The sequence below is a fragment of the Aspergillus foveolatus genome (assembly GCF_047715535.1).
Source record: "Aspergillus foveolatus strain CBS 279.81 unplaced genomic scaffold BDW70scaffold_4, whole genome shotgun sequence".
In the NCBI taxonomy this organism is placed as follows: domain Eukaryota; kingdom Fungi; phylum Ascomycota; class Eurotiomycetes; order Eurotiales; family Aspergillaceae; genus Aspergillus; species Aspergillus foveolatus.
Window position 1 is genome coordinate 261,294 of NW_027396068.1, and position 26,249 is coordinate 287,542.

Consider the following 26,249-nt stretch of genomic DNA (forward strand, 5'->3'; position numbering starts at 1 on the left):
ACTCGGCTCGCCCTTTATCGTTGGATTGGGTCATCCTAAACTCGAGCTCTGTCAATGCTTCTCGCCGTTCAGATCTCTTGTACTATGCTGAGACATCGACCGGTCTTTGTATCATCAGTCAACGGACTGCCTGCGATGAGCAATTAGAAAAAGCCACTCAATACTGTAAACCGCTTTACTTACCTCTTACTTTGATCCCCCCTCATCAATCATGTTGCTGCCACGACCAATCCGGTAATGCCTCGGGCCGAGCACAGCAAGCTACCTCATTGTACAAGGCAGGAATTACCGCGCACATCTCACCAAGCTCAGGGAATCTGCGTTATACAAATGCTCTCTTCGACATCTCGAGATCCAGCAGTTCTAAGTTTCAAACTACTCCGTACTCCTCAATGTCTAGACACGCGAGCCATCGGCAACTGGTCACGTGTGCCGTCGGCTACTGAGGCTAATGACGTAACTTGGGCTCAAACACCGCGGTCACCTGCTCTGAATTTCCCATCGAGGAAGAATCAATTACCGACGGCTGCAAACAATGCTGATAGTGAAGAAAACTGTTTAAACGGAGATGCGAGCTCCTGTGGACTCCGGAGTCTATGTTCAAGATTCTGACTCAAGATTCGGACACCACCCCGACGAAGGCCAGCTGTCCGCTTCGAAAGTGCTCGGTATTATCTATCCCGAGCCTCTTACTTCGCTCGGAAACAACACCGAGCAAAACGACATCGGGTTAATACCGGATGCCTCCTAGCAGGCATGAGCTCTGCTGTATGTATTCCAGTATTCTAGCACTGTATATGGGATGTACCCGTCTTCGAAGCAGGAAGGTCATTTGCTTGGCCTCTTCTTACACCAGATTACCTGATCCAACTACGGAAATGTTTGAGAAATACAGAAGTTGGTCTGAGACCGACGATCTAGATTCGCCATCTCTCGAGTTCGGCATGGGATCATATTGCCTCGTGGGTTTTCTCTCAGCCCTTGCGCTCTTATTCCTTGATATCAGCATAGATAATACCACGACCGCCGGTACCCAAATAGACACGTCCGTATACGCGCGGATCGCCTTGTATCATTGCAATTCCACCGTACTGATGCCTCTCGTCATTGACTCGCACCCAAGTCTTACCATTATCATCTGATCGATACACTCCGTCTTTACTAAGAGCACCATGGCTCGCGGCTTTTCCAACGATGAAAAGTGCTGGTTCTGATGAGCGACGCGCTCCAGCACCGATTGTTAGCTGTCTTGCTGTTACTCCGCGTCCAGTGATCTTTGCCCATTTTTTGCCAAAATTGCGGGTATGGTAGATTCCATGATCCCCAAGGCCCAGCCATATCTCGCCTGCTCTGTTGAAATTCGCAATTGGCAGCGCTCCCGAGTATGCTGGCAGCCCGACCTCTTTAGCTTTGTAGGCGCGGTATGAGAGGCCACCATCCCTGCTCAGATACCATGTCCCATCAGTGAAGGAGTAAAACGTTCGTGGTTGAACTCTGTCAGCGCTAATGTTGGGGGTCTGCACATTCAAGCCAGTTGGAGACACCCAAGTCTGTCCTAAGTCAGTGGTGACGTATGGACCGGATTCGTTCGTGCGAGTTGTGATAGCCTGCAGAGTCGGCCAATACGCTGTCATTGCCGATGACCATACGATATTCTTGCCTGATGCATCGATCGCAATGACCCCGGGATTCGAGGAGCTTGTGTTTATGCCGGGAATGCAGGTTGCAAACTTGGTCCACGAACTGCCACCGTCCGCCGAATACGCTGCGAGTCCGCAGCCGTCAGTATAGTTGTGTCCGCAAGGGCCGGCACGGATAATAGTGTCCGGCTTCTGGCCAGCCCAGTCGAGAGCATTCAAGTTTGAAAACACCGGTAAGTCGAACATTGGCTGAGGGACGTCGAGATCTCCATACCGGTATCCGTTGATATCACCCAGACCGGTGAGAAGGTGCGAATTGCCGCCGTTAGGGCTTGCTAAGGCCAAAGCAACCGATTCTTCAATGCCTTGAGCTTGAATGTACCAGCCAGGAGACTGGTTCTTATCGACCTTGGACAAGTTGTCAGTTGCCCAGATAGTCGCTCCGGTACCATAAAGAATATGGTCAGAGTCACTCGGGTCGATAACAACGGCCGTCATCCACCATCCAAACTTTGTCAGCCCGCGAACGGGAGAAGGGGCACCGTAACCGCCCCATTGAGGGCCCCAGTTGAAGCTCAGCCAGGGAACAGCGGTACCATCTTTGAACGCAGCTTCCTCAATCGGATGACCCCAGTACCCGCCTGAGCCAGGTGGTGTCGAAAGCTGAGACACGTCTTTCCAGGACTTCCCACCGTCATGCGAGAGGTACATGCTGTCCAAAGCCGGACCGGGATCGCGATCCAGTGATACCACCACAAGCCTTTCCGGATTCTTTGAATCAACACTGATCCCACAGAATCCCCCCGCCGGGAAAGTCTGGTTGTCGAATGGCGCCGGAAACGAGTTGTTAGCTTTCGGCGTGATATTGGTCCACTCAGATGAAGTCGTGTTGTAGACATACACTCCGCCATATGTCACACCATACGGACCAGGTGCATCGGCATAGGTCACATACAATGCGCCATTTTCTGCTAATACACCTTTCATCGGCTGCGGTCCAGTGCTCTGCGGCTGCGATTCATCTGGAAAGACCAGGATATCCTCATCCCACTCTACTGGCTGCCCAGGCACAGCCTCCCAACTCTCTCCAGAGTCCCTCGTAACATAAATCCCCCCAGGCACCCCAACGCCAACATAGACCGTCCCCTCGCTCCTGGGGTCAAATATTACCCAGTAGATTCCAATTCCGTTCGCATTCGCCTCAGGGAACCCGCTCACATTTCTCCAAGTTTGCGCCCCATTCTCACTCACCATCAAGCCCGCATCCCTAGTCCCCATCCAGAGCTCGTCCGTCTTAAACGGGTTCACAGCTAGTCTTTCCCCATTATTCCGCCCCAGCTCATTCGCACCCATCTTAAACGGCGCCGGGTAAACATCAAATGTCGCCCCTCTATCCTGCGAGACAAAGAAGGCGGAATTCCCCGAACTTAAATACCGTCCCTGCGCCAGGTATAGCCGATCCGGATCATTGGGGTCCAGCGCAACACTCTCTGTCCCAAGTAAGTTCTCGTCCGCGCCACTGATGAAATCGTTTAACGGAATCCATTTGCTCTCGTCCGCATTCCACCGATATGTTCCCCCAATGTCTGTGCGCGCGTAGAGCAGATTCTTTTCCGTGGGGTGGGCGATTATGCCTGTGATATAGCCACCGCCCGAGACGACGACGGGGTTGAATTCGTAGGAGTGGTTAATTGTCTTTGCTGCGGCGAGAGCGAGGGTGTTCAAGGATGTGGCTATGGCTGTAAGGGCCAACCACCTGCCGGGTCCGTTCTTCGCCCTCATCTTGCTCTTCGTGCCTGTCGGAAGAAGGCACAGTGTCTAACGAGTGTGTCTCACTCCTGTGGAACTAGGAGGGTCAGTACATTATATACAATGTTGGATCTCGCCATGTTCATTTCCATCAATGCGGAGCGGAATTCGGTCCGTTTCTCGTCTGTATCTAGTACCTAAGTGCTTCTATTTTACCCTCAAGCACCAAGGCTTCCCATATTCAAGTAGTACATGAATAGGGATCCAGCAATGCAGTAGTGCGAAATAACACCTTCTTCCAGGATCGAGTCGCCTCGGACTAGACCATTCTAGCGCTGGATACACCGGAGAAGAGCCGAATCTGGGGAAGGACACGACAGATACTCGCGGGCATTGGTGGTAATTATTCAAACCGGATGAGCCCGGTTGAAGCGCTCGGATAATAACCGCGAATCGGATGAAAGATGCAAAAGAGGAACGGTACGATTTCGAGAAAACCATTATATGGGTATGCTTCCTGGCTAGTGCTTAATGAATTTCTGTTCTTTTGCATAGCGAACATAAATGGATTCTCAAGTGTAGACAAGGCCATATTAGCCTAAGTCATCTTCGGCCCGCGGATTCGAGCCGACGCAGCAATACAAACCCTAAGTCTGCGCTTATCTTCTACAGGAGTAGGGCAGAACGTACTTGATCCATCCACTCTTCATTGACTAAAAGCTCAAAGGCCAGCAGAGTTCAACTCGATTCAAAGAGAGCCCAGTACGTTGAGAGAATTCCTCAGTACTCAACTTGGCAAGCAGACAAGCCGTAACCTACGTCAAATCCTCGGCAGATCCCTAACGAACATGTGGCAGGGAATTTCCAATGCCGCCTATTTCTCTCTGACCGACAGTCGGGTTCTTGATACGCAAAGCATTAGAGCAAATGCACCGCAGCATGCTGCCAAAGCTCTTTGATACATCAGCCGGCGTGCGCCCAAGCACATCCTCAACATTCGTCAGCGCCGAGAATACGAAACATGCTGATTACAGGAATGTCCCGGTTAGGAGCTGGGCTGAAGGGGCGTCATATCGTGGCGTGCACACCGGCTTCAACAAGCAGACAGACTGGACCGGGATACCGTGAAGTTCAGAGGTAGGTCCACGGCGTCTTCATTACCTACCTCAACCGCAGTACGCAGAGCTACGGTGAGCATAGTGGTCTCGTTGCATTAGGGCAGCATACGTATCAGTGCACATATGATTTGGTTGTTTGTGGCCCAGCAAAGGGGTTTCTTCCCTGGCACTCGTGGTAGGATGAGCATAGGCCAAGGTCTGCGAACAGCAAGGACAATCTCGTTTGGAAGGTCGATCAGGGCCTTTATTGCTCTGACCCCGACCGAGCTGGAACTGGCGAGTATCTCTCCGAAACTGAAGCTAGATAATAGTCGAGATGGGGAATTGTGGTAAGAATCTCAGACATGTTGCCCAGAATCTCACACTAGACACTGAATCACGTTTATACCAGAAAAGCAGAGCGTTGCACAATTGTTTTTACCCGGAGGTGTTTTTCATGGTTGCAGACTCCAGACCTCAGACTTCCTTGGCAAGAGCTTAGCACCATTCAGGGCATCCTTGTTTTGAAGGTGGACTCCATATGAAGCCGCATATATTATCTTGCTACCGATAATAAGCTATCAGTCCATCCAAGTCACACTTTTTGTAACCAAGAATTCTTCCAAGCCTTGAGAGGCATTGAATCGACCCCAGCCACTGTTCTTAACGCCTCCATGAGGCAGGACGGGCTCGTCGTGAATGGTCATGCTGTTGATATGTACGGCGCTGCAAAAGGCTTGTAAGCATTATGTTTCGGATAAAAATCATACGTTGCAACCAATGGCGGATGAATACAAGGAGGAAATTACTTACCCAGACTGAATTTTCCTGGCCATTGCCAGGCCTTTTCGCAGATCCTGAGTAAACACCGCCGCGGACAGTCCATACCCGCTGCTATTCGCAATTCGGACTGCTTCCTCCTCTGTGTCGAATGTCATACAAGCTGCTAGTGAAGCGAACGCTTCATCCTGCCATACGGCCATGTCCTCCTTGACTCCGCCTAGAAGGACGGGTGGCATACGGACTCCAGAATCTGAGTTTGCTGCGTCGGAGTCTGCAGTTACGGATCCGTAAATTATATGGGCACCAGCTTCAAGGGCACTCCCGATTAGTCGCTGCACACGCGCCTTGGACGCAACGTTGACCAGAGTTGGAGGCTCAGATGAGGGGTCAGACATTGACTGCAAAGCATTCTTGAGAGCCTCCACAAAAGTTGGTGCAATGGAGGAATGCACAAGAATCCGGTCTGTAGCCATGCAAATTTGGCCGGACTAAAAGCTGTTAGCGCTCAGATTTACGTGCAGGAGCGGATTGCTCATACGTTCAAATACGCCCCGGCGATTACAGACTTGACAGCAGTTTCAATATCTGCATCAGCGCACACAATAGAGCTGTTTTTACCTCCTAGCTCCATCAGGCATGGCTTCAGATTCTGCCCGCAAGCACGAGCGATCTTCCGGCCAACAGCCGTGCTTCCGGTAAAGTTGATCTTCATCACTGCTGGGTGCTCAATCATGGCGTTAACCACCTCTGCCGCATCTTGCGGGCGACAAGACACAAGATTGAGACATCCGTCTGGCAATCCGGCGTCGTGAAAGGCGCGAGTCAGCGCCCAGTAACAGCATGGCGTGAGTTCGGACGATTTCAGAATCGTCGTATTGCCGGCAGCAAGGGCACAGGCAGCAGATCGAACACCAAACACGTACGGTGCATTCCTATATCATCAGTCAAGTGCGACGCCGCTTAGCGATCAGCAAACATACCATGGTACGATTCCCAGGATAACTCCCATCGGCTCCTTATAGATAATTGCGCTCTGTCCTTCCGCCTCGACAACAGGTACACTGCCGCAAATTGAGGTGATGCGACTTGCCACCTCCCTCAACATACGGATGGCCAGAGGGACAACGAAGAATTGTGACGCCCCAGCATCTGCTCCCATCTCCGTCCGCATGAACTCGGCACATTTCTCCAGTCTAGTCTCAAGGATGTCTGCCGCCTTGAGGAGTATATCTCGTCGGACAGTCGGCTTAGTCTGCGACCATGCTGGGAACGCCGCTTGGGCTGCCTCAACGGCACGAATAGCATCCTGAGGTGAAGCAGATGCTGCGGCCCAGCAGGCCTTGTTTGTGTAAGGACTGATTACATCGAACACTGAGGAAGCCAGCTCCTCCCTGCCGTTGATAACCAAAGGAATAACCGAAGGCGTTGGTGTTGTCATTGTCAGAAAGCCGGAGCCAACCAAAGAGGGGTCAAGTCAACGGGTCCTCAAGGATAAAATGTGGGAACGAGAGATGTGCAATTGACGTCTCATGCAGTTGGACTTGTACAGAGGATATCATCAACACTGGAACAAGATAAAAGGTGTTTTAATCGCAGTAGTGTACCCCGAGTCTAGTCCCCTTTTTCCCCGAGTCGCCGGCTCCAGTAGGTTGCTTAAGTCTACCCCGTGAGCAACGCACGAGGCGTCGAGACGCGAAAACGTGGAGCGGACTGACTTCCGCTCAGCAAAGCTAGTGCAAGCAGCGCCAAGTACTGCCGTGCTGTGGACCAGGGCCCTCCAATTCCAAGTGCTATTCTACACCTCACTCGCGGATAGGCACTGTTACATAACCACGGGATTCTCGCAAGTGGCGTACGCCAAGGTAGACGTGGCCAGTGATATCAGCACCCAGAGACCGATGCGTGGAACATGATCGTTAACGCTTTCGAGAACCAAGGATCATTTCAGGATCATAATGTGATATCACCGGCATTCTTGAAGATACCGACTACCGAGCGCACGAGTCTGACCTGCACGGAATATTTTGTCAATAAAACGGGTAGATAGTACTAGTAGTGAAAAGTGACCCACCAAGCCTACGGAATTGCGACCTTGAGATTTGAGTAGTTGACAATTCTCCTTATGAAATCTCGCCTTATAGGGTATGGAAGGTGAAGATCCCGAGTGCATCCCCTGGCTCTTAAGGTCAACTCCCAGAGGCGAACTCAAGAATTCGCGAGAGCGGGGAACTGAGGGGTTATACTCGCAGCAGCCATTTCAAAGGCCGAGGGCGAAAAACGGGGATTGCTTGTTCTTGAAAGATGTTCGATGAATTGAGACCAAGGATAGCATGGATAGTAGGCTGATGAAGATGATATGTTGAGCGTCCAGCGGGCACGGGAAGGGGCGGGTTGGCATGGTTAAGCGAGCAGCCGGCAAATCTTCATCCTTCATTCTTCGTCCTTTGCTCTCGTTGACTCGTGGTTGCTTCCAACAGCTCTTTGGCATTAGTGCCATCAGTTCAAAACCTCATTGGACCCCACTTATCCACCATCCATCTTCATGAAAGAGAACATTTTCAGGTTGGAACTTGGTCCGTTTACCGCAATTGGAAGCCTCCAACTGCAAATCAGGCCCAAACAGAAGACGGCTACAACTATTGAACTCAAGCCTTGACTTCGGATGACTCGCGATCCCATCCTGGCTAACTTCTGAGGTCATATTGCCCTACGGCGAAGATCTGTAACCTTGACCCCCATACTCGGCTCATTGGGGACCTTGAGGCTTAGTTTCAAGTCACATTCGGCAGAAAACATCACGATATCAAAGCTCTTTGTGATTGTCTGGCTACTCCCAACTGCACCAGCTCTTGAAAGTTATCAAATTACTTCCGCCCAGAAACTCGGTAACTGAGCCAAGATTCCATTGGCTACCCGAAGTAATCGTTTTCGTGCATCTGGACTGGGAGAGGTATGCTCTCGACGTTGAGGGAATATAGGATATACCACCCATGTCACCATGTGCTCGACCCCATAACACTATTAACCAGTAGTTGCGTGCTCAGGCTCCAGGGCACGACAATTGGCTTCAAATTCCAATAGTACCATGGACATGATCCACTCTCCTGCTCAAGGCACGGTATCTAAGCTTAGCCGTTGCCTTGGGCCATGCAGGTGGCTCGTGGCGATCTATCAAATGGGGATACTAGTGTGGTCGATCCTCGCTTGTCACTGTTGACAGGCATGCAGCTTCGGGGCCCACAGGCACTTGGATGCTCTCATGCATGACGACGCTCCTATTATTCTTCTTTCAAGAGATCCAATCATATCTGCAAAACTCAACATTGCCTTCCGCCAAACTGTTACCACATCTCAAAGCAGCAAATGGACCGCTTAAACGCATGCATTGCTTGACAAGCCCTGCACCAATCGGCAGTGCATCATGACCCTTTCTTCCCTATGCATCCGCCACTGCCGAAGACCTCATTACCCTCAGAGTACTCCGTTCGGCGTACGGGGAAGGGATCTACTTCGGCGAGACAGTGCCCTGGGTCACTGTTGCTGACCCGGTCGATCCGACCAATTGTTCCTGAGGATGTCTTTGAAAGTCTTTCTTTTGATGGAGTCTGGAGCAGGTGCGGTATTACATATGATATTCCGAGCCCTGTTGTCTGGTCTTACTTTTCCTTATATCATTTCTTCTGCCAGCAGAGGTGTCGCCGATGGTATCTCGCTCGGTGCTGCTATACCCTCTATTTGGCATTTCCATTCATTACACTCCTTTCATTCCTGCCTTTATTTAACGACACTCTTTTCTGATATTTTCTTCGGCTTGGACGCTTCATTCCTTTTCTAAATCTTCAGAATGGCCCTAACTCATAAAGGTGGTGCTATGATAGCAACTGTGACAACGCTCGTCGCCTTGTCCATAGTTGCTGTCGTTCTTCGTATTCTTGCTCGAAACAAAAGGAGAGTCCGCTTTGGAATGGATGACTACCTTTGTTTTATTTCTGCAATACTGCTACTCGCAATGCATATCGAGCTCGTGCTGTGTAAGTTTACGAAGCACTGTACTGCCATATCACCAGGAACAGTTGGCTAACCTCTCTATAGGGGTGGTCATCGGAGGAAATGGCTCTCATCAGGCAGACTTGAGCGAGAAAACCATGCAGAATTTCTTCAAGGTACCTTAAACTCAGTCCGCAATAGAAGAACGTCACTGACCCAACCTTCCAGATCTTCCTTGCAAACCAATTCACGTACTTTGCCCTCAGTCCCGCCGTCAAAATTTCCATTGTCTGTTTCTACCGCCGCGTCTTCGCAATCCAAACCTTTCAATGGACCTCATTTGCCATAAACACCCTAATCGCCCTCTGGGGTGCCGCCATCTTTATCGCTTGTGGCCTCCAATGCCGCCCTCTAAACGCCTACTGGGACCACACCATCGTCGGTCATTGCTTCGACAGCAACAAATACATCATTGTTAACCAAGTTTTCAACGTCCTCATGGATTTCGTCATCCTCGCCCTCCCTATTCCCATGATCTGGAACCTCCAACGCTCTTGGCAAGATAAACTCGCGCTGAACGGCGTTTTCGCCGTCGGCGGCGTCGTTTGCCTTGCGTCCATTTACCGTATCGTCGTGCTCTTCTGGATCAACCCTGCCGACATCACCTATACCGTCTATGAAGCAACGCTATGGACGCACATTGAGCCATCGATCGGCCTTATATGCGCTTGCCTTCCTATCATCCGCGGTTTGTTTCCACAATTCAAACTGTCCGCAGGCCGCGTGGACAACGCAACATACTATGGCCGAACCTATCAGACAAATACTTCGACCTCTCATACCCCGCTCTCACCAAGTCTCAAGTCACCACTCTCGGAGAAGTTCTTTGCCCACCAGCTTGAGGAGATTCGGAGTAATAAGGCACCCTCGCTTCCCGCCACTTCTCAAGACAATTCCGAATTTTACCAGGGCTCTCTAAGTCCATTTGCTATTGAGGTCCGCACGGAGATAGATGTGGAGAATAGCGGACAATCAGTTCGCTCTTATAAGTGACCAGATACGCGGTTTATATTTATGGCTCTCTCTTTTCTAGACGCAGGAGTCTGCACTCCAGCTTTTACATTCTCTGGCCGCCACTGCAGGCGCGACTGGTCGCCGTGATAATGACCTTGCGCCCCCGCAATGACCTGATGACCTACCCTTGTACTGCCTGCTATAACATTTCCGCTGTGGTCTCTCACCCTGGCGGCCAGACGCCCCAAGCCGAGGGACCCGAGACACGTCCACACTCCAGACGGCGGCTATCTGCAAGTAGGTACACGTATACGAAACCAGCCGGATAACGCTGGTCGGTCCAGTCTTGCTAGTCTGTTCAGAAGGTCGGCGGTCATTTCCATTACCAGGGCAGAGATTGATTATATCTGCTACTTCATTTATTTATGATGGCTACGGAGTTCAACGCAATGTATTATACCCCATTTAGTGTTTATGACCTACCTTGTCACGCAGCTATTGGTCGTATACGGAGTGACCAAATAATCACTATCTTTATATGCTCTTTTCCATTGTCTAGTCGGAATATACATAGTAGGTAGAGAAATATAGTTACGAGTGGTTATCATGAGTCTTCATTAGTCTGTCTGCGGTATCTACTTACGTATTAGTGGGCTGTTTGCACAGTGGAGTTCTGAAGGTATCAAACAGATGTCAGCATGACCTCGATTCGACCCATTCTGCATTGAGGTTGCAGCACGTCAGGAGGTCAACGTACCAGATGGCCCTCGGCAATGTTAGTCGCGACTCGCTCTACCCCCTCCGAAAGCCCTTGCACACCAGCATCCCACTGCCGAATATGTCTCCTCGTAGCAGTCGTACTTGACTCGAAGTAAATTATACCATCAATCTGGTCAATACTCCCGCTCAGCCGCCCTTGCTCTACCATTCTCGCCGCATACGCTTCGGCCTTCTCACCAGCCGTCAGATCCCCACTAGCTTGCAGACCCAGAATAGCGCCTAGCGCATCGGTCTTTATGTTCTCGTAGAGCTTGCTCGCGGCCACGAGGTTGTGCTCAACAACAGCTTTATCAAGTACTGTTGTTCCGTCTGCGGTTTGTGCGAGCTGGTGCGGGGCTAGGCGCTGCGCGAACGCAGCTACCTCTTCTGGGGTGAGAAGGCGGTCGAGGAACATCTTCTCCAGGATGGCGAATTCTTCAACGGAGGTCGCGCGGTCATCTTTGTACAGTGTTGCTAGAGTGCGGGACCGTTGTGGACCAGCCGGTGCGAGGACAGCGCAGCGGATAGCGGCCGCAAGGGCTTGGAGTCTGTCACTCTCATCTACGCCAGCGGCGAGGCTAACAGCGAAGTATTCCTGACTGGCGTCCAGAAAGCGTCTGCGGGCATCTTGAATCCGAGCTTGGGAGAGCCGGAAGTGCAGTTTCAGCTCGTGGTCTTCGATCTTGCTCGGTAGGTTTTTGATTTTGTTGAGGAATGCCTCGGCGCTAGTTGTGTCGTCTTCCTCAAGGTAAAGCCGCACAATCCGAATCCAAAGCTTCACTTTGGCGGAGTCAGAGACTAGTCGCTGTGAACTATCAATGTGAATCCCCTGGAGCGCTTTCGCAGCTGCGATGTACTCCTCCTCTGCTTCGTATGCGTCTGCTAGGATCTCGCGGATTTGGGCGTCTTGCTCCTCGACGGATGCGGATCGGGACTGGAGGAGATTCACGGCGTGTTGAGCTATTTTGATTTGCGTCTCGGAGGAGAGTTTTCGTAGAGTATAGATGAAGGAATCGAGGATAGGGCGGGCGGCGACGATGCTGAGGTCTTCGCTTAGGACTGAGTCAAGGTAGTAGATGAGGTCGTCGGCGAGCTGGGGTTCCGGTGATGCCGACACAGTTTCGGAGAGAAGGTCGTTGTAAAGTTGTAGTTTGTTCTGGGAACTCGCTGATGATTCAATCTCCGCAAGAGCGGAGACTATCTTCTGGGATGGCATGGGGAGGGTTTGGTGATGAGTTGAGGCTGGGAATTTGGAGGTGGGGATCTAATTGCTGCGTGAAGCTCAAGCCTGAAGATCAATCAATATGCACTTATCGATAAGGCGTATATCTACAGGAGAAAGGGGCAGCCACTGCCGCATTATTGTCGCAGGAACTTACTTCAAAATTTTTTCTCTGGTACCTATTAGATTTATATGTATCTTGAATCATAGCAGTCCATGTATTGCGAGGTATAGTTGTTCATATACAATAACCTATAAAATACAAGAGTGGGCAGGCAGATTAATAGATGACATATTACCTATGGTCTGTAATATATTATTGCTAGATATCCTGTGTTTGGCTCCTTAACTTACGTCTCCGATTGCTGGCTAAAGGGAATAAACACTTGTATATTCTAACCTCTATCTCAATGCAGCCTTTAACTGCTATGGGTAGGATTAGCCAACTATAAGCTTTGCCATATCCAAAAGCTGTCTGTTCGAATGGTAGTATAGCATCTTCACCGCCTTTGTAGGACCCGCATTTTGCGATTCTTTCGACTTGGGCGGTGCATGGATGTATTCCGGAGCCGCCTTTGCATCATTCAACCAACAACCACATTCACTTGGCACTTTTCTCAGTGGAGGGCTTTGCTGCAGCCACTCGCTCATACTTGTATCCGGTCGCACGGTAGAAGGCTTTTACTTAACGCGCCATTTTGTCGACCCCACGCGCCATGTTTTCCCATATCAAACAAGAGCAGGACGCCTCCTCACCTTACATTAAACCGGATCCCGACACCAAAGACACTGTTCTCGCCGACATCGACGATGAAGATGTATACGAGGATGATGGTGACCTAGATTTTACAAACGCCGACCAAAACTTATGGCTTTCCCGAATACCTCGATCGCTTTGGGAGCATTGGTCCAAGCTGGATGATGATGAGGAAATTCAGATCGGCACAGTGAGAATAGAAGGAGACATAAACAATCCTAAACGAGTACGGAATTGTTCTGGGCTTTCAAAAAGACTTAAAGGCAGCTAACCGTGTGAAACCCTTAGGTCAGTTTACGCCTCACCGAAAGCGAGGAGAACCGCGACATTCCCAAGGACTATATTTTGTCGCGGCAGACGGTGAATTCGGAAAACCTGCTACACATGACCCAGAATACATATCTCTTCACAGAAAAGGACATTCCTGGTTACGAAAATCGGATGGTCACCTTTGGCGAAGCGAGGTCTGCTTTATACGAGTCGATGAAGCGCGATGCAAGGAGAAAGGAGCGGAAGAAGAAGTGGGAGCCTTATATTCGCAAAACTATTCCAAGTATGTTGTAGTCCGGTTAAATTGAAGCATGTGCGCTGACTCAGTGGCAGAGCGAACTGCTTTGGTCGGACATGTGAAAGAAGAGTTTAACTGTCTTCCTGTCGAGAACGAAGAATTCAGAATCCTTTCAGAGAAGAAGGCTCTGGAAGCTCTGAAGCCGAGGCGGGAAGTTAAATATGTTGATAAAATGCCGGCCAAGTTGCTTCAACAAAGGCACGCTCTGCCTGGAGAGCAGGGCGCGTTTGTGGTATGTTCGAATTTGTTTATACAATTGGTCTATGGCTAACTATGTCTTCAGCAAGCTACGAAGCCGGCCAAACTCAAAGCACAGGAAAACAAGACCACTCGCATGCCGCAGAACGAGCTGTTGGATCTTATTTACCAGTGCTTTCGCGAATACAGATACTGGCCTTTTAAGACACTCAAAGCTAGGCTTCGCCAACCTGAGGCTTATCTTAAGCAAACATTGGAGATGATTGCGCACCTAGTGAAATCCGGCGATTTCGCCATGACGTGGGAGTTGAAGCCCGAGGCAAGAGAGAGTAACTACTCGAACGCTATGGACGTCAAACAAGAAGCCGCACCCGGTTTGGACTATAACTTCGATGAGGGCTCGGAAACCGATGCGATGGCATCCGGCGTGGATAACGATGATACGCAATTCGAAAACGTGGTCTAGAGAATCATCTTCACGTTTTCAATGTAGCATAATGCACATTCGGCGTCTTCCGGGTTTATGGGTTATTTGATTACGCGTTTGGGTTGTTTATCTTATAATAGCCACACATCATTATATATTTATGCAACTCTCTATTTCAACCCATTCTACATCATAAGCTACCAGGTCTATGTAAAGCGATGTAAAAGGTTTAGTGCACGTGATTATTAATACCGTAGAGCGCCACTGCGGAGTTGGAGTTGCTTTCATCACTTCATGAAACACCACTTTATTGGAGCTTTAACTACCTCACCGCGCAAGGAAAGGTCGAAGGATTTACATCCAGCTAACTGTGAAACCCAGCCTTGCGGTCAAAATGTCCGAAGATCAGGACTTAATGGCCAGGATCAGTCAGCTTGCTGGTACGCATTTCGTGAGATGCGTCTCCCTGTTTCGAGTAGCTAATTTTCGTAGGCCAGATCAACAGATTCAAGAATGCAAATACACCCGTTCAGTCGGCCCATAATGAAATTCACTCCGGTTCCCATGTCTCGCGACATACCTCCTATCGAGGACGACCTGGTTGGGCTCCTTATCGCAGACGACCATACGGGCGCGGTCGTGGTGCTGCCCCTCACCGTCACCGCACCCTTATCCTTAACAACTCTGCGACGCCCGCTTCCAAAAGATCGACCCCTTCGGACGGTATGGCGATGGATACTGACGAGAACAGTCGCTCGGCTACACCGAATGCCTGGGTGACAAAACACGCGCGACACATGCAACTCATCAACTCCGCTGTTTATGATAAAGAAGCTCAGAAGAGGGTGAAGGCTTTGGAAGAAACGCGTAAAGCGAAAGCGCAGAAGAAGGCGCAGATAGAGCAGGCAAAAGTGCTGCAGTTTGCTCACGGCGCTGGTCGACAATCTGCCTCGAGCTCTAACCCCCAGGTTTCTGCGGTTGGGGATTCTCACGGGGAGTATCAGATAACTCTCAACGACATTCCATTCCGTGTTTCTTGCGGTGGTGGCAAGCTGATCAGAGTTTCTAGTGCGACCCCTGTTCTTTCCGTGCTGATAGAGAGAGCTGGCTTACAGATAGTAGATGACCCGAACACTGCAAACAACACGCCCAAGAGGGTGAAAGTTGCTGGGGTGACGTTCGTCCGGAGCAAGAACGGCAACCTTCATCGGCTGGGTGCAGTAACCTCTAAAAGGTGATCGTTTTGTTTCGCTTCGGGTAGGATAATACTAATTTGTCTGTAGAGTGCCCTCGGCGGTCAAAAAGAAGGACGAGCTTTGCCAAAGATTCACTACGACGGGTACCAATTCTTCCCTCAAGCCCTCCGGATTCCATTTGCCAACTGTTCGCCATCGCAGGTCCATAGAGTAATGCTAACTGACGATTCATCTAGGTACCTGCTACAAGGGACCTTCATGTCCTTATATCCACGATCCGAACAAAGTCGCTATCTGCAAGGACTTCCTTCAGACTGGCAAATGTAGCGCAGGTAACAGTTGTGATCTCTCCCATGAACCATCACCTCATAGGTCTCCTGCTTGTGTGCATTTCCTTCGAGGTCGTTGTTCTAACCCAGAGTGTCGCTATGCGCATGTCCGAGTCACACCTGGTGCGCCAGTGTGCCGGGCTTTCGCGACGCTGGGATACTGTGATAAGGGCGAGGCATGTGAGGAGAGACATGTGCACGAGTGCCCTGACTACGCCAACACGGGTGTATGCAAGAAGAAGCACTGCCGGCTGCCACATGTTGACCGTGCAGGACAGATTCGGAAGAATGCTGGTCCTAAAGAAGGTGAAGGTGACGATGAATCAGACGCTTCCAGTGAGGAAGAAGAGATTGACGAAATTGGCTCCGATGATGTCGACTCTGATTATCTCTCGGATGAGGGAGAACTTATAGAAGGAACGGAAACCGGTGAAGTCTCGAAGCAGCAGGATTTCATCCGGCTTTGATTGTACGCAATCACTAACTGACAGTCTGTAATCTCTGAATCGCTTTGTCGGCACTCGGAAGGGACTGCAGAAAGGACTGGTAGAGGGACGATCCCATCAGCTTGGATACAAGTCGACTTTCCTTTCGTTTGTTGTTTCATGGAAGATACCCCGGATATCTTATTCAGATTTGTACATCATCATCTCGCGGTTTCGGCTTCGGGAGTTGAAACAGTGCTGATGTGGTGTGATATGGTCATACAACGATTTACGCAGGTTGTAGACTATTATTTTACGAAGAGATTAGAAAATCAATGGAGTTGGTTGTTTTTACTTCACTTCCCTTTGCTCATTATCTTACCAAATAACAATCCCCCGCAAGCCACCTTTCCCTGGGCATCCCCAGGTATCCGCCACCCTCCAGCCTACCCACAAGTATGAGTCACAACCTGGATGAAGAAGTTCCCAGTTCAACTAGCAGGCTACGTCAGGTAGAAACTGTCCGCCCCAAGGATTCGCACTAGGATTCTTACCCACATCCCCTCATACTAACTAACATAGCATCCATCCATGCATTGTATCAATTGCCATGCTATGGCTACGCCATGCAATGCAGGTTACCGACGACATACTGTGCTGTACCTGTACCTGAGCCCCGGGCTGTCCGTACTCCCCGTCTACTGGTCCAGGTGGCTTGTGGAGCAGTGGAGTATCCTTAGGGGCCATCTATCTAGGTCGTGGTACAGTGCTTTGCTCTTTCGTTTCACCCTTGCCTCTGATCCTTGGGTCCTTGGGGCGATCTGTGAATTAGTCCATAAACGTAATGCGATATTATGGACTTGGTACTAAGCTCGAGGGAGCTAGCATGTTGCGAACTGAAGTCTCGCACGGGCACCACGACTTGCTTCGTATGTACTTCTACACATTACTCTATCTATACAGAGCGATAACCACGTGTTGGTGGGGGCAATTTGCTGTAATGGTCCTCTCGCCTTGCTGTTTGGATTGGCTACGATGCTCCTTGTCTCTGCTCTGAAACGCGCCAGGGAAGATCAGGTTGGCAGTCTACTTGCTCTGAGCTCAAAGGGTAGGACCTAATCTGGCGAGTTTTGTTTAATCATAGCCCTTCAGTTGGCGTTGGTACTTGGATGACCGGGCTTCGGCATTTATCCCGTAATCCATTTACTGATTCTGGGAGATTGCATTCTTGATTATTTCCCTTCTAGCTAGTGCTGGGAAGTCGATATGAACTACCCACAGAGGAGGTTATACCCAATACAGATAGAGTAGAACAGGGTACGGACTCGAAGACTTCCTAAAGAGAGCCCACATGGATACATTTCTCAATTCCAGTGAAACTTCCCATCTCAATATCACATGAATTATCCATAGAACTGAGGCAAAAAGTCCAATTTCCGATTCTTGACCGCTGCTTGGGGTATTCTGGTTACTACTGAAGTCGAGGCTGAGCCTGGCTTTTGTTAGAAGTCTTGGTTCTCGGCCACAAGTCTCGGTGTTTATTCTCATACCGGTCATCTTCCGTGGGTATTGTTGGTCCCTTTTGTAGCCGCCTGGATAGATTGTAACTTGCAAGAGAGCGGTGCATCGCGCTGACTTTAGTCTTGGGTGCTGCATTTCTTGCGCAAGCTCAGCTAAGCACAACGCTCGCACATGAGATATGTCCATTGCAGAACAAGTTGTAGGGCAATTACATGACTGATATCATTGTGTCACTGTTAAGGTTTAGGAACAACGTTGGGCACTAGGTTGTGCAGTTGGTCCAAGGAGGATCGGCATGGTTCATGGAACTAAGGACAAAGATCAGTCGTCATCCGGTCCGACGGTCTTTTTCTCTCAATAATGATCTCTGTCTTGTATGAGTATTATTCTTCGAAATATTACATACTCGAAAAGCAAGGTTCTTCTCATTTCGGACTCTCCATTCGGCAGTGAGCTATCGTGGTGTAATGTAAAGATGTCCCATCGAATCTATATCCCGACTCATCCGAGAACAATACCAACCCGCTTGGCCTCAATTATTAGTGAGGTAACAAATGCTATCCATGGAGATGTTTCGAATATTCCGATCCCGGTGAAGAGATTTAAACTCTCCACAGAATGATGCGTTCTGTCCTGCAATTGGGTCAGCCGCGCTTGTACACCGCCAGAATGGCGCCTCTGGCGGCGTCAACGTAGGCTGAGCCTTCTCGATGAAGAGTCTCGTCCGGTGTCAGAGAATCAAATCCAAGGCTGGAGGAGAATGCCGCGCTGACTTTTGTGACATCTGTCCGGGAGCACATTCTCCAAAGGGAAATCAGGATCCCGAGACCATTGAGTCAGTCGCTTGGATAGAGCCATACTATGGGCCTAGTCAAAACTGGGCAAAACTGCTCTCATTGTGAGATTATTCTGATGGGTCGCGAATGCCAGGATCCACGGGTTGGTCGGGGATGCTCCACAATATCCAAAATATGTAGATATCAGGTGAAGGATGACAGTATGCCCAAGAAAATGCCAAGCTCAGGAGAGGCAGAGGTTTGAGCAATGGAAACGTTCCAAATGGCATGCTTGATGTCTTGCCGCTTTCTTTTCATTTGTTCTCATAAGCGACTCGACCACTTCCTCTACAGGAGGCGAGCAGGCGCGATGGTCTATGCCCTTGAGTATTCGTCCACTCCGTCAACAATGACGCTCAGTCAAGAGAACGTGGATTAGGCGGTGACGTCTCGCGGTATTCGCAGCTTCTGAAACGCCCTGAGTGTGACTCATAGTCCATGATCCGTGGAGATGAAAATTAGCTGTAGAGCAGAAGTACGTTTCGTACTCCGCAGATACCAGAACAACGGCGTGCCTTGGGCGGGAGCAGTCCTTGAAGAGGAAGGTAGCTTGACGATGATGCTTCGAGAAGGGGAGCGAATCGTGCCTCCTGCAGTATCTGGTGGGCCTGTGACCCAGTGAGACCGTCGACGCTGTTTCACCTTATCTGATGCACAGGAAAGCTGTACAATCCGCCGAGCTATGCGCTCTGTCAGCTTCGCCCGAGAATGATGATGTGACTTCATCTCAGTCTGCCTTGACAACGAAGCGTCTTTAGTAGTTCTTTTTGAAACATCCGAAGCGATAACGGGCGGACTGAGTGCGCTGGGTGGGAACCGTATAATGAGTAGAGCAGTTTTCGCGAGGCGGCCCCGTGACCACTGACCAGGCAGGTAAGAATGCAATCCATGACTTCATGCGCATCACCGGACGAACCCATCGATCGGCCTCGCCTCAGCACTGAAGCTCTGCGACCAACAGGTCCGTTCTGTCCCTGTACGACAGCCATATAGTGCAAGCAACCTCGAGATGGCCCTACTGATGTATCGAGTATGGATCTGAGCCATAACCAGACGATCGTGGGACTATGGTCTTTGCTCCTCAACGATCTCCGACAACGTTTCGATTGACACCCCGCATATGGCTTCTCTGGGCGCTGATGCCTTACTCTTTATGGAGGACGCGTAACCCAGATGGGCAGCTCATTTTTGGGTGGACGTGAGGAAAACAACTGCAATAGGAAAGAGGGGCACTACAAGCGTCTACTGATTTGGTAGTAAGAAGGTTACGGACCTGACGAAATCAATTGGGTTCTATGCAATGGTTATGCATCTGCCTTGTTTCCGCAGTCCTACATAATATCGCCATATTGGCCGAGCACGGGGCACGGCGAGTGTGCGAGTAGTGTACTCGTGGTATGCGACTTTATGCCTATCACTATAATACAGCTCTGGTACACTAAGTCACTAACTCGCTAACCCGACGGGGCTATCACTAATGGATCACTGGATCCCTACGGGCCGGCCCTAAAGTGTACCATAGACCTTGAGGACAAGTTTTCAACCAACTTCGAAGATGGAACTATGACATGCTTGGGTCACAATATCAGTTGTCAGTCAGTCAGGACGCCGTACTTTCCACTCCGCCTCTCCTCCAGTCACAGCGACGAGCGCTCAGCTTCCACCTTGTACGGGCCGTCGGGAGGGTCACACTAGACTGGGAATGATTGGCTCTGCCAGGCTGAAAACGAAGACGGCCGATACAGTCGTTCATCTGATCACTGCCCCTCTTTTCATCCAAAACAGGAGACACTCTGCTGGCACAGCGCAGACTGGGCGTTTTGGCTCGGTATCGGGAATTACCCGTAAACCGAAAAGAGAGGCAAAACTAAACGATCATGAGATGGTGTTGGATGATGCGCCCTGACCGAACGCACAGACGGGCTTCCTTTTGGGCAGCATCCTCGGTCCTCAGTCTCACGCAGAAACGCACGAACGGCCGAGATAGGGCAGGTTCAGGTACACTTGATCTTCAGGAAGGATTGACTGTTTGAGGGCAAGGAGAGAGCGGAATACCAATCATCCGGGGATGGGTGTGATGGAGGCTCCGAGTCGGGCTGTGAGTTGGGGAAGGATGCCCGTTGCTGGATTGTCAGAAAAGGCCGTCCGTGCGTGCGAGAACGGAAGTGTTGCAGACGACCGTGAGGGACGTGCTTGATAGGCTACGGCTTTGTTTACAGCCGGAGTGGACTCTGTATGGATCAGCAAGGGTCCACGGTTCTCAGTACATACTAGACTAGTAATATGATATTATCTAAGGCAGCGACTACTGTTTGGGATTTTCGTCTGATGCTTATTCATCCGACTCTGCCCTGATGCCAAACTGCCCCCAGCTGCACGTCTGCCCAACGAAGCATCCAATAGCCAGAGCCCGTTAAGCTCGGGAGCCCTCAGAAATCGTCGCCTCGTTCTTGACTTTGCGCTGACCGCCGAATGTCTGAATCGGTCAATCCAGAGTCTCTCAGGCTGCCCAGTGGGCTGCTCTACCTTTGATTTGACCTTTTAGCCTTTGCTCCTCTTGGAAGTTAGGAGATGAATGTTATCTTGTTCTATTTTTTCTGACTTTCTGATTTGATTTGAATTTCCTGGCGAGCGGATTCAGGTACACAACTCTCTGCCTTCTTCAGAACGCAATCAGGTAGTTATATTCACTTTCCCCTCCCACTTCATCACCTGCTCTCCTCTCGACATCGCTTTGCGGTATCAGACTCTGAACATATTCTCTGCAACTTCGTCTATCCTCTCCTCATCCCTCTTCCTACTCCTGTTCCTCCTCCTCATCTCCAACTCCACCGTTTCTCGACATCTACTCTTGTACCCCCACCCCGCACCATCAGCACACCGCCTCTTGTATCACCTCAAGATCTCTTCATCTTCATCGCCTCTCGTCGCTTCATCTCATTTGCCCAGTCATGGCAAGATATTCTCAACCAGTCTTTGACTTTTATCACCAGCACCCCTCCACATTGGATGCGAAAACACAGCCATCAGCATATCCTGAAGACGACGAAATGAGCGTGCTAGACGACAAGATCCTTGATACCACTTCCTCAGACTTCACATCCCCTGCCGACCACCGGAGGCATTCATACGAACAAGGCCCAGACGCTTTTCAACATCGTGATTCTGTCTGGTCCGATATCTCCCAATCATTATCAAGCACGCAGTCCCGTCAAAATTCGCAAGTGGGCCATCCGTTCTTTGAATCTGCTCCCAACCCCTTCATGAGGATGGACGGGCTCCCGTACGTGCACTCTCAACAGTGGCCGATCTCCAAGGACTCTGGTTCATGTACACCCACCGCCATGTATGAGAACTACCCCACCGACATGGAAAATACTTCGGTCGCTCCCTTTGCTGGTGGCGCCGTGGGACCGGTGAATACCGTCAGCATGCCATCCATGACCTATCGCCAGCATATGGCCTTTGCGCCGGCCGGTGCCGTTGCCATGTCACCACAGTCAAGTCAGGGCTGGATGCCGGCATCGACGGACATGCCTGACCCTAGTTCTCGACCAAAGAACAGCCCTACCTACCGGAATAGCTCTCCTCTTAGCGTCCGCCGAGATGGAATCCGCAAGAAGAACGCTCGCTTTGAGATCCCTGCCGAGAGGACTTTGAGCAATATCGATCATCTTATCGCCCAGTCCACCAATGAGGAGGAGATAAAGGAGTTGAAACAACAAAAAAGGTTGCTGAGGAATCGTCAGGCCGCGTAAGTGGTTTTTCCCATTTCTCTTCCTTTAACATGCTAAGAGATTTCTAGTCTGGATTCACGACAGCGCAAGAAGCTTCACACCGAGAAACTCGAAGAAGAAAAGAAACATTTCACGCAGGCCATCAATGAGCTGGAGGAGGAGCTACAGAATATGAGACTCCGTGAAGCAGAACTTCTCCGCGAGAAGGAAGAATGGGTGGCTACCCAGCAGAAGATTTCGGAGTACATCAACAGCCTGCACATGGATAAGGATGAACTGATCCGTGCCCACACCCTAGAGACGGCAGATCTTCGAAAGAAGAACAACATTCTCAAAGAGACGGTGGAGAAATTGGAGCGCCGTGTTAGAACCAACGTTTCCAATGAGTTTTCCGACTTTGAGAATTTGACCATGGAGAGCAGCCCTTGGGAAGACTTTACCATGGTCAACAGCCTTTCTCTAGACACGGACCCTGTTGCCCCTGCCGCTCAGCCTTCGCAGGCTATGGTTGTCGCCACAAACGAGAAAGGCTCCGAAAAGCACGCAAACGAGTATCCATTCAGCTGGAATGCTTTCTACATGTGCCTGCTTTTTGGTGCCTTCATCGCTTCCAACAGTGCTTCACTCCCAGCTCGCTCCCTTCCGCGTCTCTCTGAGGAATACCGCGCAGAATCTGCAAATGTCCTCAAGGCGGTGCTGGCTTCGTCACCACCAGAGCTTGCGCAATCGTCGTCGAACCAGCCTCCTGTTTCTTCGTCCGCTGGAATGCTTCCCACAACCATTACCGGTGCTGAGATGGCGCAGATGACAGGGTCAGCACCGACCTCGAACCTGGACGAGCTTCATGAAACTCTTGCGATGCCGACCAAGGAGCAAGAACAGGAGCAAGCTTTTGCTCTCAACGCTGAGCAGTATAATTCGCTCACCACTTTTGACGAAACTGGCGCCGGCTACAAGTCACAGCAGCCTTCTAATCTACAGCAGGCATTGGCTGCGATGAGAGGCAATGCTGCGCAGGCCAGGATGCCTCACAAGGCTACCTCTGATGTCTACTCCAGGTCCCTTCTGTGGGACCGTGTTCCTGAAAAGGTGATTCGCGACTTCCGGCGGATGGTCCAGGAATACGGCGCCCCTGCCGTTCGAGAATAAGCTTCAGGCTTCCCCCAGGCCTGAGTAGACCAGGAGTTTTCATTCAGCGTATCCAGAGACAGCTATCATTCTGCCGCCCTCGTTCCTCCCAAACACCAATCTGATCCTTTGACCTCTCAGCCCGCGACTGTTACGTCCTTTTCAATGACAAATCTAACGATATACGACTGTTGGCCAGCTATAGCCACACTTAAGCCATATACATGCATAGAACAACTTACTTTCCTTCGCCTGGATATATGTTATCGACTAGCTTTCTCATCACCGTGCGACAATTTAGCGATGTTTTGATACTTTTTTGCGGGTTATCGGCGTACATATGGTTTCATTAGCGTCCCGATCATGCTTTGGAACGGATCTCACAGGCCGACAAGATGCTTCTGCATTCTGTACACTCTATCCATCCTTCGTTCGGGGTCACTATACACGGGGTAGTCCGATATGAGCTAAGGGCTCGGCGTCCTCAATATCATCTACTACCCTGGATCTCCGAAAGCGTTGTTCGGACGATAACCGAACGAAGACAGACATTTTTCCCTTCTATTTCCTGCGATTTGATATTCTTGGGATCTTTTGATGTTTGATGCCTACTTTTTTGACCTTCTGTTGCATTTGGGTTGGACCAGACGAATGGGCGAGGGACGGCAATTGTGTTACGATTAACTGATGAAACGACTGACATGTTTATGAACCGAAATGTCCTTTTAATGTCTGATGATACTTGTTTACTTTTTCTTCTTCTTCCTGTTTCTGGACAGCGGTGCTGCCACACTGGGTGGTCTTTTCATTTTACCCTACCTTCCTCCGATCTTCACTATTTTCCTTTGTTTGTCATTATATACTCCGACAGGGTCACCCTTTGTTTTGCTTTTCTTTTTTTCTGCACCGGAAAACCAATCCGGCCTGCTCGTCTCTGCTCTTCTCTGCTCTGGTAGGATCGCGCCATCCCAACAGACCAGACATGGACCAGATGGGCCTTCCACTCTCTGAAGCGATACACTCCGACCATTTGTCTTTCTTCCCCTACTCGTGTGTACCAGCTTCATCTTTTTTTCTCGACCTAAACCTGTACTGTATATAATGGCAAATGTAACGGCTGAAGATCTATTTGCATGAATGAATCAAGTCTTCATTCTCTGCGGAGATGGACAGTACCGGCAAGTGGACTATCACAGGTCTCTTCTCATCCCCATGTCTAGTCGACATACAGTGTATAGGCAAATCGCAATACTGCAGTGCATCAGTCTGCAAAATAATCATCACGAGACCGGACGCCAAAGCCGACTCGGCCGTGGCTGGGCTCTGCCGAGGGCTCCCAGTTTAATACCGGGAACGTCCGCAAGAAAAGGCAAACACTCCTCAGCCCCGCTCGAAAAAGCAAGTTTCACAGAAGCCCAAACCTCTTAGTGGGGATGTACAGTAATATGGAGACGAGTGCCGTGTAAGACAAGTAAGCACGCACGGTATCCCAGAGAAATCCCACGACTCAGGTCGCAAATTGCGAGTCATTCTTCCATGCGTCCATCCAGCCCGCGAACCGTGCCACTGCCCACGAGTTCCGCCATAGGTCCGTCCAAATACAGTAGCAATAAGTAGTCTAGATACTTTGCAAGTAGGGGCCATCGCAGAATGAACAAACGTTAGGTACGGGTAGAGTAGGTATGGGCTAGCGAAGGATAGTGACCATTGTCACCGCTGCTGCCTGAAGAGCGAGGTATAACGAGCACCCCGGCACTCCTCACATACCGGGTATTTGAGTGAGAGTACCATGTCTCGGGGGTTGCTGGGGTTGTTCATGGTTCCTCAGGAAGAGAGGTGCGGATGGATAATGGATGTGGACATAGAGATCGATCTCAAGTTGCACTGCAGTACGAGGTGGGATTTGAGATTTGCAGTTCTTGTGTGCTACCATGGTTCCTCACAGGCTAGAGAAGCACAGAGCTAGCGTGGGCTGTGCTAAGTTGGAGGGGTGAGATTACAATAAAGAGAGAGGAAGAAGCCTCAGGCCGGCTAGGTAAATAATACATAGGTGGTGGAGGTGGAGTAGACGAGCAGGTAGTACTACTTGCACGTAAGTACTTGGAAGATGGCGTATGTTATAATCATCGTCCTGTTAGTCCTTGTTCCGACCTGAACCGTGGATGACATGAACGAAGAGATTACGAGGAACGGTCCTTGCGCCTCAGGGAATGACTTGACTAAAGTTGCTAGGTTATGCTCCATAGAAAATAAAGCATACTATAATCACAGGTTGCAGACAGACAGTTGAGCACGGTGGACAAGGTTTTCCCTTGCCCATTCTATGCTCATCATAGGCCCGGAGGCTCCGGAGGAAGTCATCACATATCCAGCTAATCAAAAGCAACAAAGACGCGGTACCACTAGTAAATGGAAGGAGGAAGTGATATATGGCATGATAAATGACTCTAGAGCTGAAAGCTGAAACAAAAAACACCAAGGTCTAGACCAGCCAAGAGATTGGGTTCCCACAACAGAGATGAGGCTTCAAGTCAGGTGCAATGGGTCATGAACCACGGCGGGGGATCTCCCCTTTCCCCATTGTGGGATGAGGGTTTGCGCTCCGGTGAGGGGATTGGGTAGATTCGGACCAGGAAGAAGAAGACAAACTACTAAATTAGAGTGTCAGTCGGTCGTCGAGGACGGAATCAGATTGGTTGGTGTGTTGCGGGCAGCGGAAGGGGGGCGCAATCGGAGATTTGAGCGAGGGTCATTTGGTCTGATCTGGTTCGATTTCCGAGCCGTTGCCTAGCCTGGATGGTTGAGCAGGAGCCACTACTTTCGGATGCGATGTTGCGATGGTTTGGTGCATATTCAGCCCCAGAGTCAAAACACTT

At 50.2% G+C, this 26,249-nt stretch overlaps 8 protein-coding genes across 8 annotated transcripts; 5 read left to right on the top strand and 3 right to left on the bottom strand.

Annotated features, from left to right (window-relative positions):
- Positions 1-800: 800 nt before the first annotated feature.
- BDW70DRAFT_82092 (WD40/YVTN/BNR-like repeat-containing protein) lies at positions 801-3,619 on the bottom strand. The gene has a single exon (XM_073744935.1). The coding sequence runs from the start codon at positions 3,420-3,422 to the stop codon at positions 990-992; it is 2,433 nt and encodes an 810-aa protein (XP_073599886.1). The 5' UTR covers positions 3,423-3,619; the 3' UTR covers positions 801-989.
- Positions 3,620-4,813: 1,194 nt separating this feature from the next.
- BDW70DRAFT_169474 (aldehyde dehydrogenase) lies at positions 4,814-6,793 on the bottom strand. Its single transcript, XM_073742693.1, has 4 exons — positions 6,250-6,793; positions 5,808-6,201; positions 5,300-5,757; positions 4,814-5,212 (listed from the first exon to the last, which is right to left on the bottom strand). The coding sequence occupies exons 1-4, from the start codon at positions 6,705-6,707 to the stop codon at positions 5,068-5,070; spliced, it is 1,455 nt and encodes a 484-aa protein (XP_073599887.1). The 5' UTR covers positions 6,708-6,793; the 3' UTR covers positions 4,814-5,067.
- A 1,682-nt stretch (positions 6,794-8,475) lies between these two features.
- On the top strand, positions 8,476-8,836 carry BDW70DRAFT_128387 (uncharacterized protein). Its single transcript, XM_073735429.1, has one exon. It carries the CDS (start codon positions 8,521-8,523, stop codon positions 8,692-8,694), a length of 174 nt encoding a protein of 57 aa, XP_073599888.1. The 5' UTR covers positions 8,476-8,520; the 3' UTR covers positions 8,695-8,836.
- Positions 8,837-9,278: 442 nt separating this feature from the next.
- Positions 9,279-10,309, top strand: BDW70DRAFT_147371 (uncharacterized protein; the record flags this gene model as incomplete). Its single annotated transcript, XM_073738708.1, has 3 exons — positions 9,279-9,300; positions 9,362-9,432; positions 9,485-10,309. 3 exons carry the CDS (start codon positions 9,279-9,281, stop codon positions 10,307-10,309), a joined length of 918 nt encoding a protein of 305 aa, XP_073599889.1.
- A 573-nt stretch (positions 10,310-10,882) lies between these two features.
- Positions 10,883-12,271, bottom strand: BDW70DRAFT_128389 (signalosome subunit 4). Its single transcript, XM_073735430.1, has 2 exons — positions 11,028-12,271; positions 10,883-10,943 (listed from the first exon to the last, which is right to left on the bottom strand). The coding sequence occupies exons 1-2, from the start codon at positions 12,243-12,245 to the stop codon at positions 10,917-10,919; spliced, it is 1,245 nt and encodes a 414-aa protein (XP_073599890.1). The 5' UTR covers positions 12,246-12,271; the 3' UTR covers positions 10,883-10,916.
- A 574-nt stretch (positions 12,272-12,845) lies between these two features.
- BDW70DRAFT_128390 (transcription factor IIF subunit TFG2) lies at positions 12,846-14,312 on the top strand. Its single transcript, XM_073735431.1, has 4 exons — positions 12,846-13,234; positions 13,297-13,561; positions 13,612-13,808; positions 13,860-14,312. Exons 1-4 carry the CDS (start codon positions 12,968-12,970, stop codon positions 14,238-14,240), a joined length of 1,110 nt encoding a protein of 369 aa, XP_073599891.1. The 5' UTR covers positions 12,846-12,967; the 3' UTR covers positions 14,241-14,312.
- A 196-nt stretch (positions 14,313-14,508) lies between these two features.
- On the top strand, positions 14,509-16,497 carry BDW70DRAFT_128393 (CCCH zinc finger protein). Its single transcript, XM_073735432.1, has 4 exons — positions 14,509-14,641; positions 14,694-15,435; positions 15,485-15,540; positions 15,634-16,497. Exons 1-4 carry the CDS (start codon positions 14,596-14,598, stop codon positions 16,191-16,193), a joined length of 1,404 nt encoding a protein of 467 aa, XP_073599892.1. The 5' UTR covers positions 14,509-14,595; the 3' UTR covers positions 16,194-16,497.
- A 4,759-nt stretch (positions 16,498-21,256) lies between these two features.
- Positions 21,257-23,734, top strand: BDW70DRAFT_82151 (putative bZIP transcription factor). The gene is made up of 2 exons (XM_073744936.1): positions 21,257-22,262; positions 22,314-23,734. Exons 1-2 carry the CDS (start codon positions 21,460-21,462, stop codon positions 23,392-23,394), a joined length of 1,884 nt encoding a protein of 627 aa, XP_073599893.1. The 5' UTR covers positions 21,257-21,459; the 3' UTR covers positions 23,395-23,734.
- The last annotated feature ends 2,515 nt before the right edge of the window (positions 23,735-26,249 follow it).

What these genes read in the sequence shown, in the direction of transcription:
- BDW70DRAFT_82092 (XM_073744935.1), bottom strand. Translation starts at nt 3,422, where the DNA reads ATGAGGGCGAAGAACGGACCCGGCAGGTGGTTGGCCCTTACAGCCATA.
- BDW70DRAFT_169474 (XM_073742693.1), bottom strand. Translation starts at nt 6,707, where the DNA reads ATGACAACACCAACGCCTTCGGTTATTCCTTTGGTTATCAACGGCAGG. An exon ending in ATCCTGGGAATCGTACCATG is followed by an intron (nt 6,202 to 6,249) that starts GTATGTTTGCTG and finishes CTGATGATATAG; the next exon opens with GAATGCACCGTACGTGTTTG. An exon ending in TCGCCGGGGCGTATTTGAAC is followed by an intron (nt 5,758 to 5,807) that starts GTATGAGCAATC and finishes AACAGCTTTTAG; the next exon opens with TCCGGCCAAATTTGCATGGC.
- BDW70DRAFT_128387 (XM_073735429.1), top strand. Translation starts at nt 8,521, where the DNA reads ATGCTCTCATGCATGACGACGCTCCTATTATTCTTCTTTCAAGAGATC.
- BDW70DRAFT_128389 (XM_073735430.1), bottom strand. Translation starts at nt 12,245, where the DNA reads ATGCCATCCCAGAAGATAGTCTCCGCTCTTGCGGAGATTGAATCATCA. An exon ending in ACATTGCCGAGGGCCATCTG is followed by an intron (nt 10,944 to 11,027) that starts GTACGTTGACCT and finishes TGATACCTTCAG; the next exon opens with AACTCCACTGTGCAAACAGC.
- BDW70DRAFT_128390 (XM_073735431.1), top strand. Translation starts at nt 12,968, where the DNA reads ATGTTTTCCCATATCAAACAAGAGCAGGACGCCTCCTCACCTTACATT. An exon ending in ACATAAACAATCCTAAACGA is followed by an intron (nt 13,235 to 13,296) that starts GTACGGAATTGT and finishes TGAAACCCTTAG; the next exon opens with GTCAGTTTACGCCTCACCGA. An exon ending in TATTCGCAAAACTATTCCAA is followed by an intron (nt 13,562 to 13,611) that starts GTATGTTGTAGT and finishes ACTCAGTGGCAG; the next exon opens with AGCGAACTGCTTTGGTCGGA.
- BDW70DRAFT_128393 (XM_073735432.1), top strand. Translation starts at nt 14,596, where the DNA reads ATGTCCGAAGATCAGGACTTAATGGCCAGGATCAGTCAGCTTGCTG. An exon ending in CAGGATCAGTCAGCTTGCTG is followed by an intron (nt 14,642 to 14,693) that starts GTACGCATTTCG and finishes TAATTTTCGTAG; the next exon opens with GCCAGATCAACAGATTCAAG. An exon ending in GGTGCAGTAACCTCTAAAAG is followed by an intron (nt 15,436 to 15,484) that starts GTGATCGTTTTG and finishes ATTTGTCTGTAG; the next exon opens with AGTGCCCTCGGCGGTCAAAA.
- BDW70DRAFT_82151 (XM_073744936.1), top strand. Translation starts at nt 21,460, where the DNA reads ATGGCAAGATATTCTCAACCAGTCTTTGACTTTTATCACCAGCACCCC. An exon ending in CTGAGGAATCGTCAGGCCGC is followed by an intron (nt 22,263 to 22,313) that starts GTAAGTGGTTTT and finishes AGAGATTTCTAG; the next exon opens with TCTGGATTCACGACAGCGCA.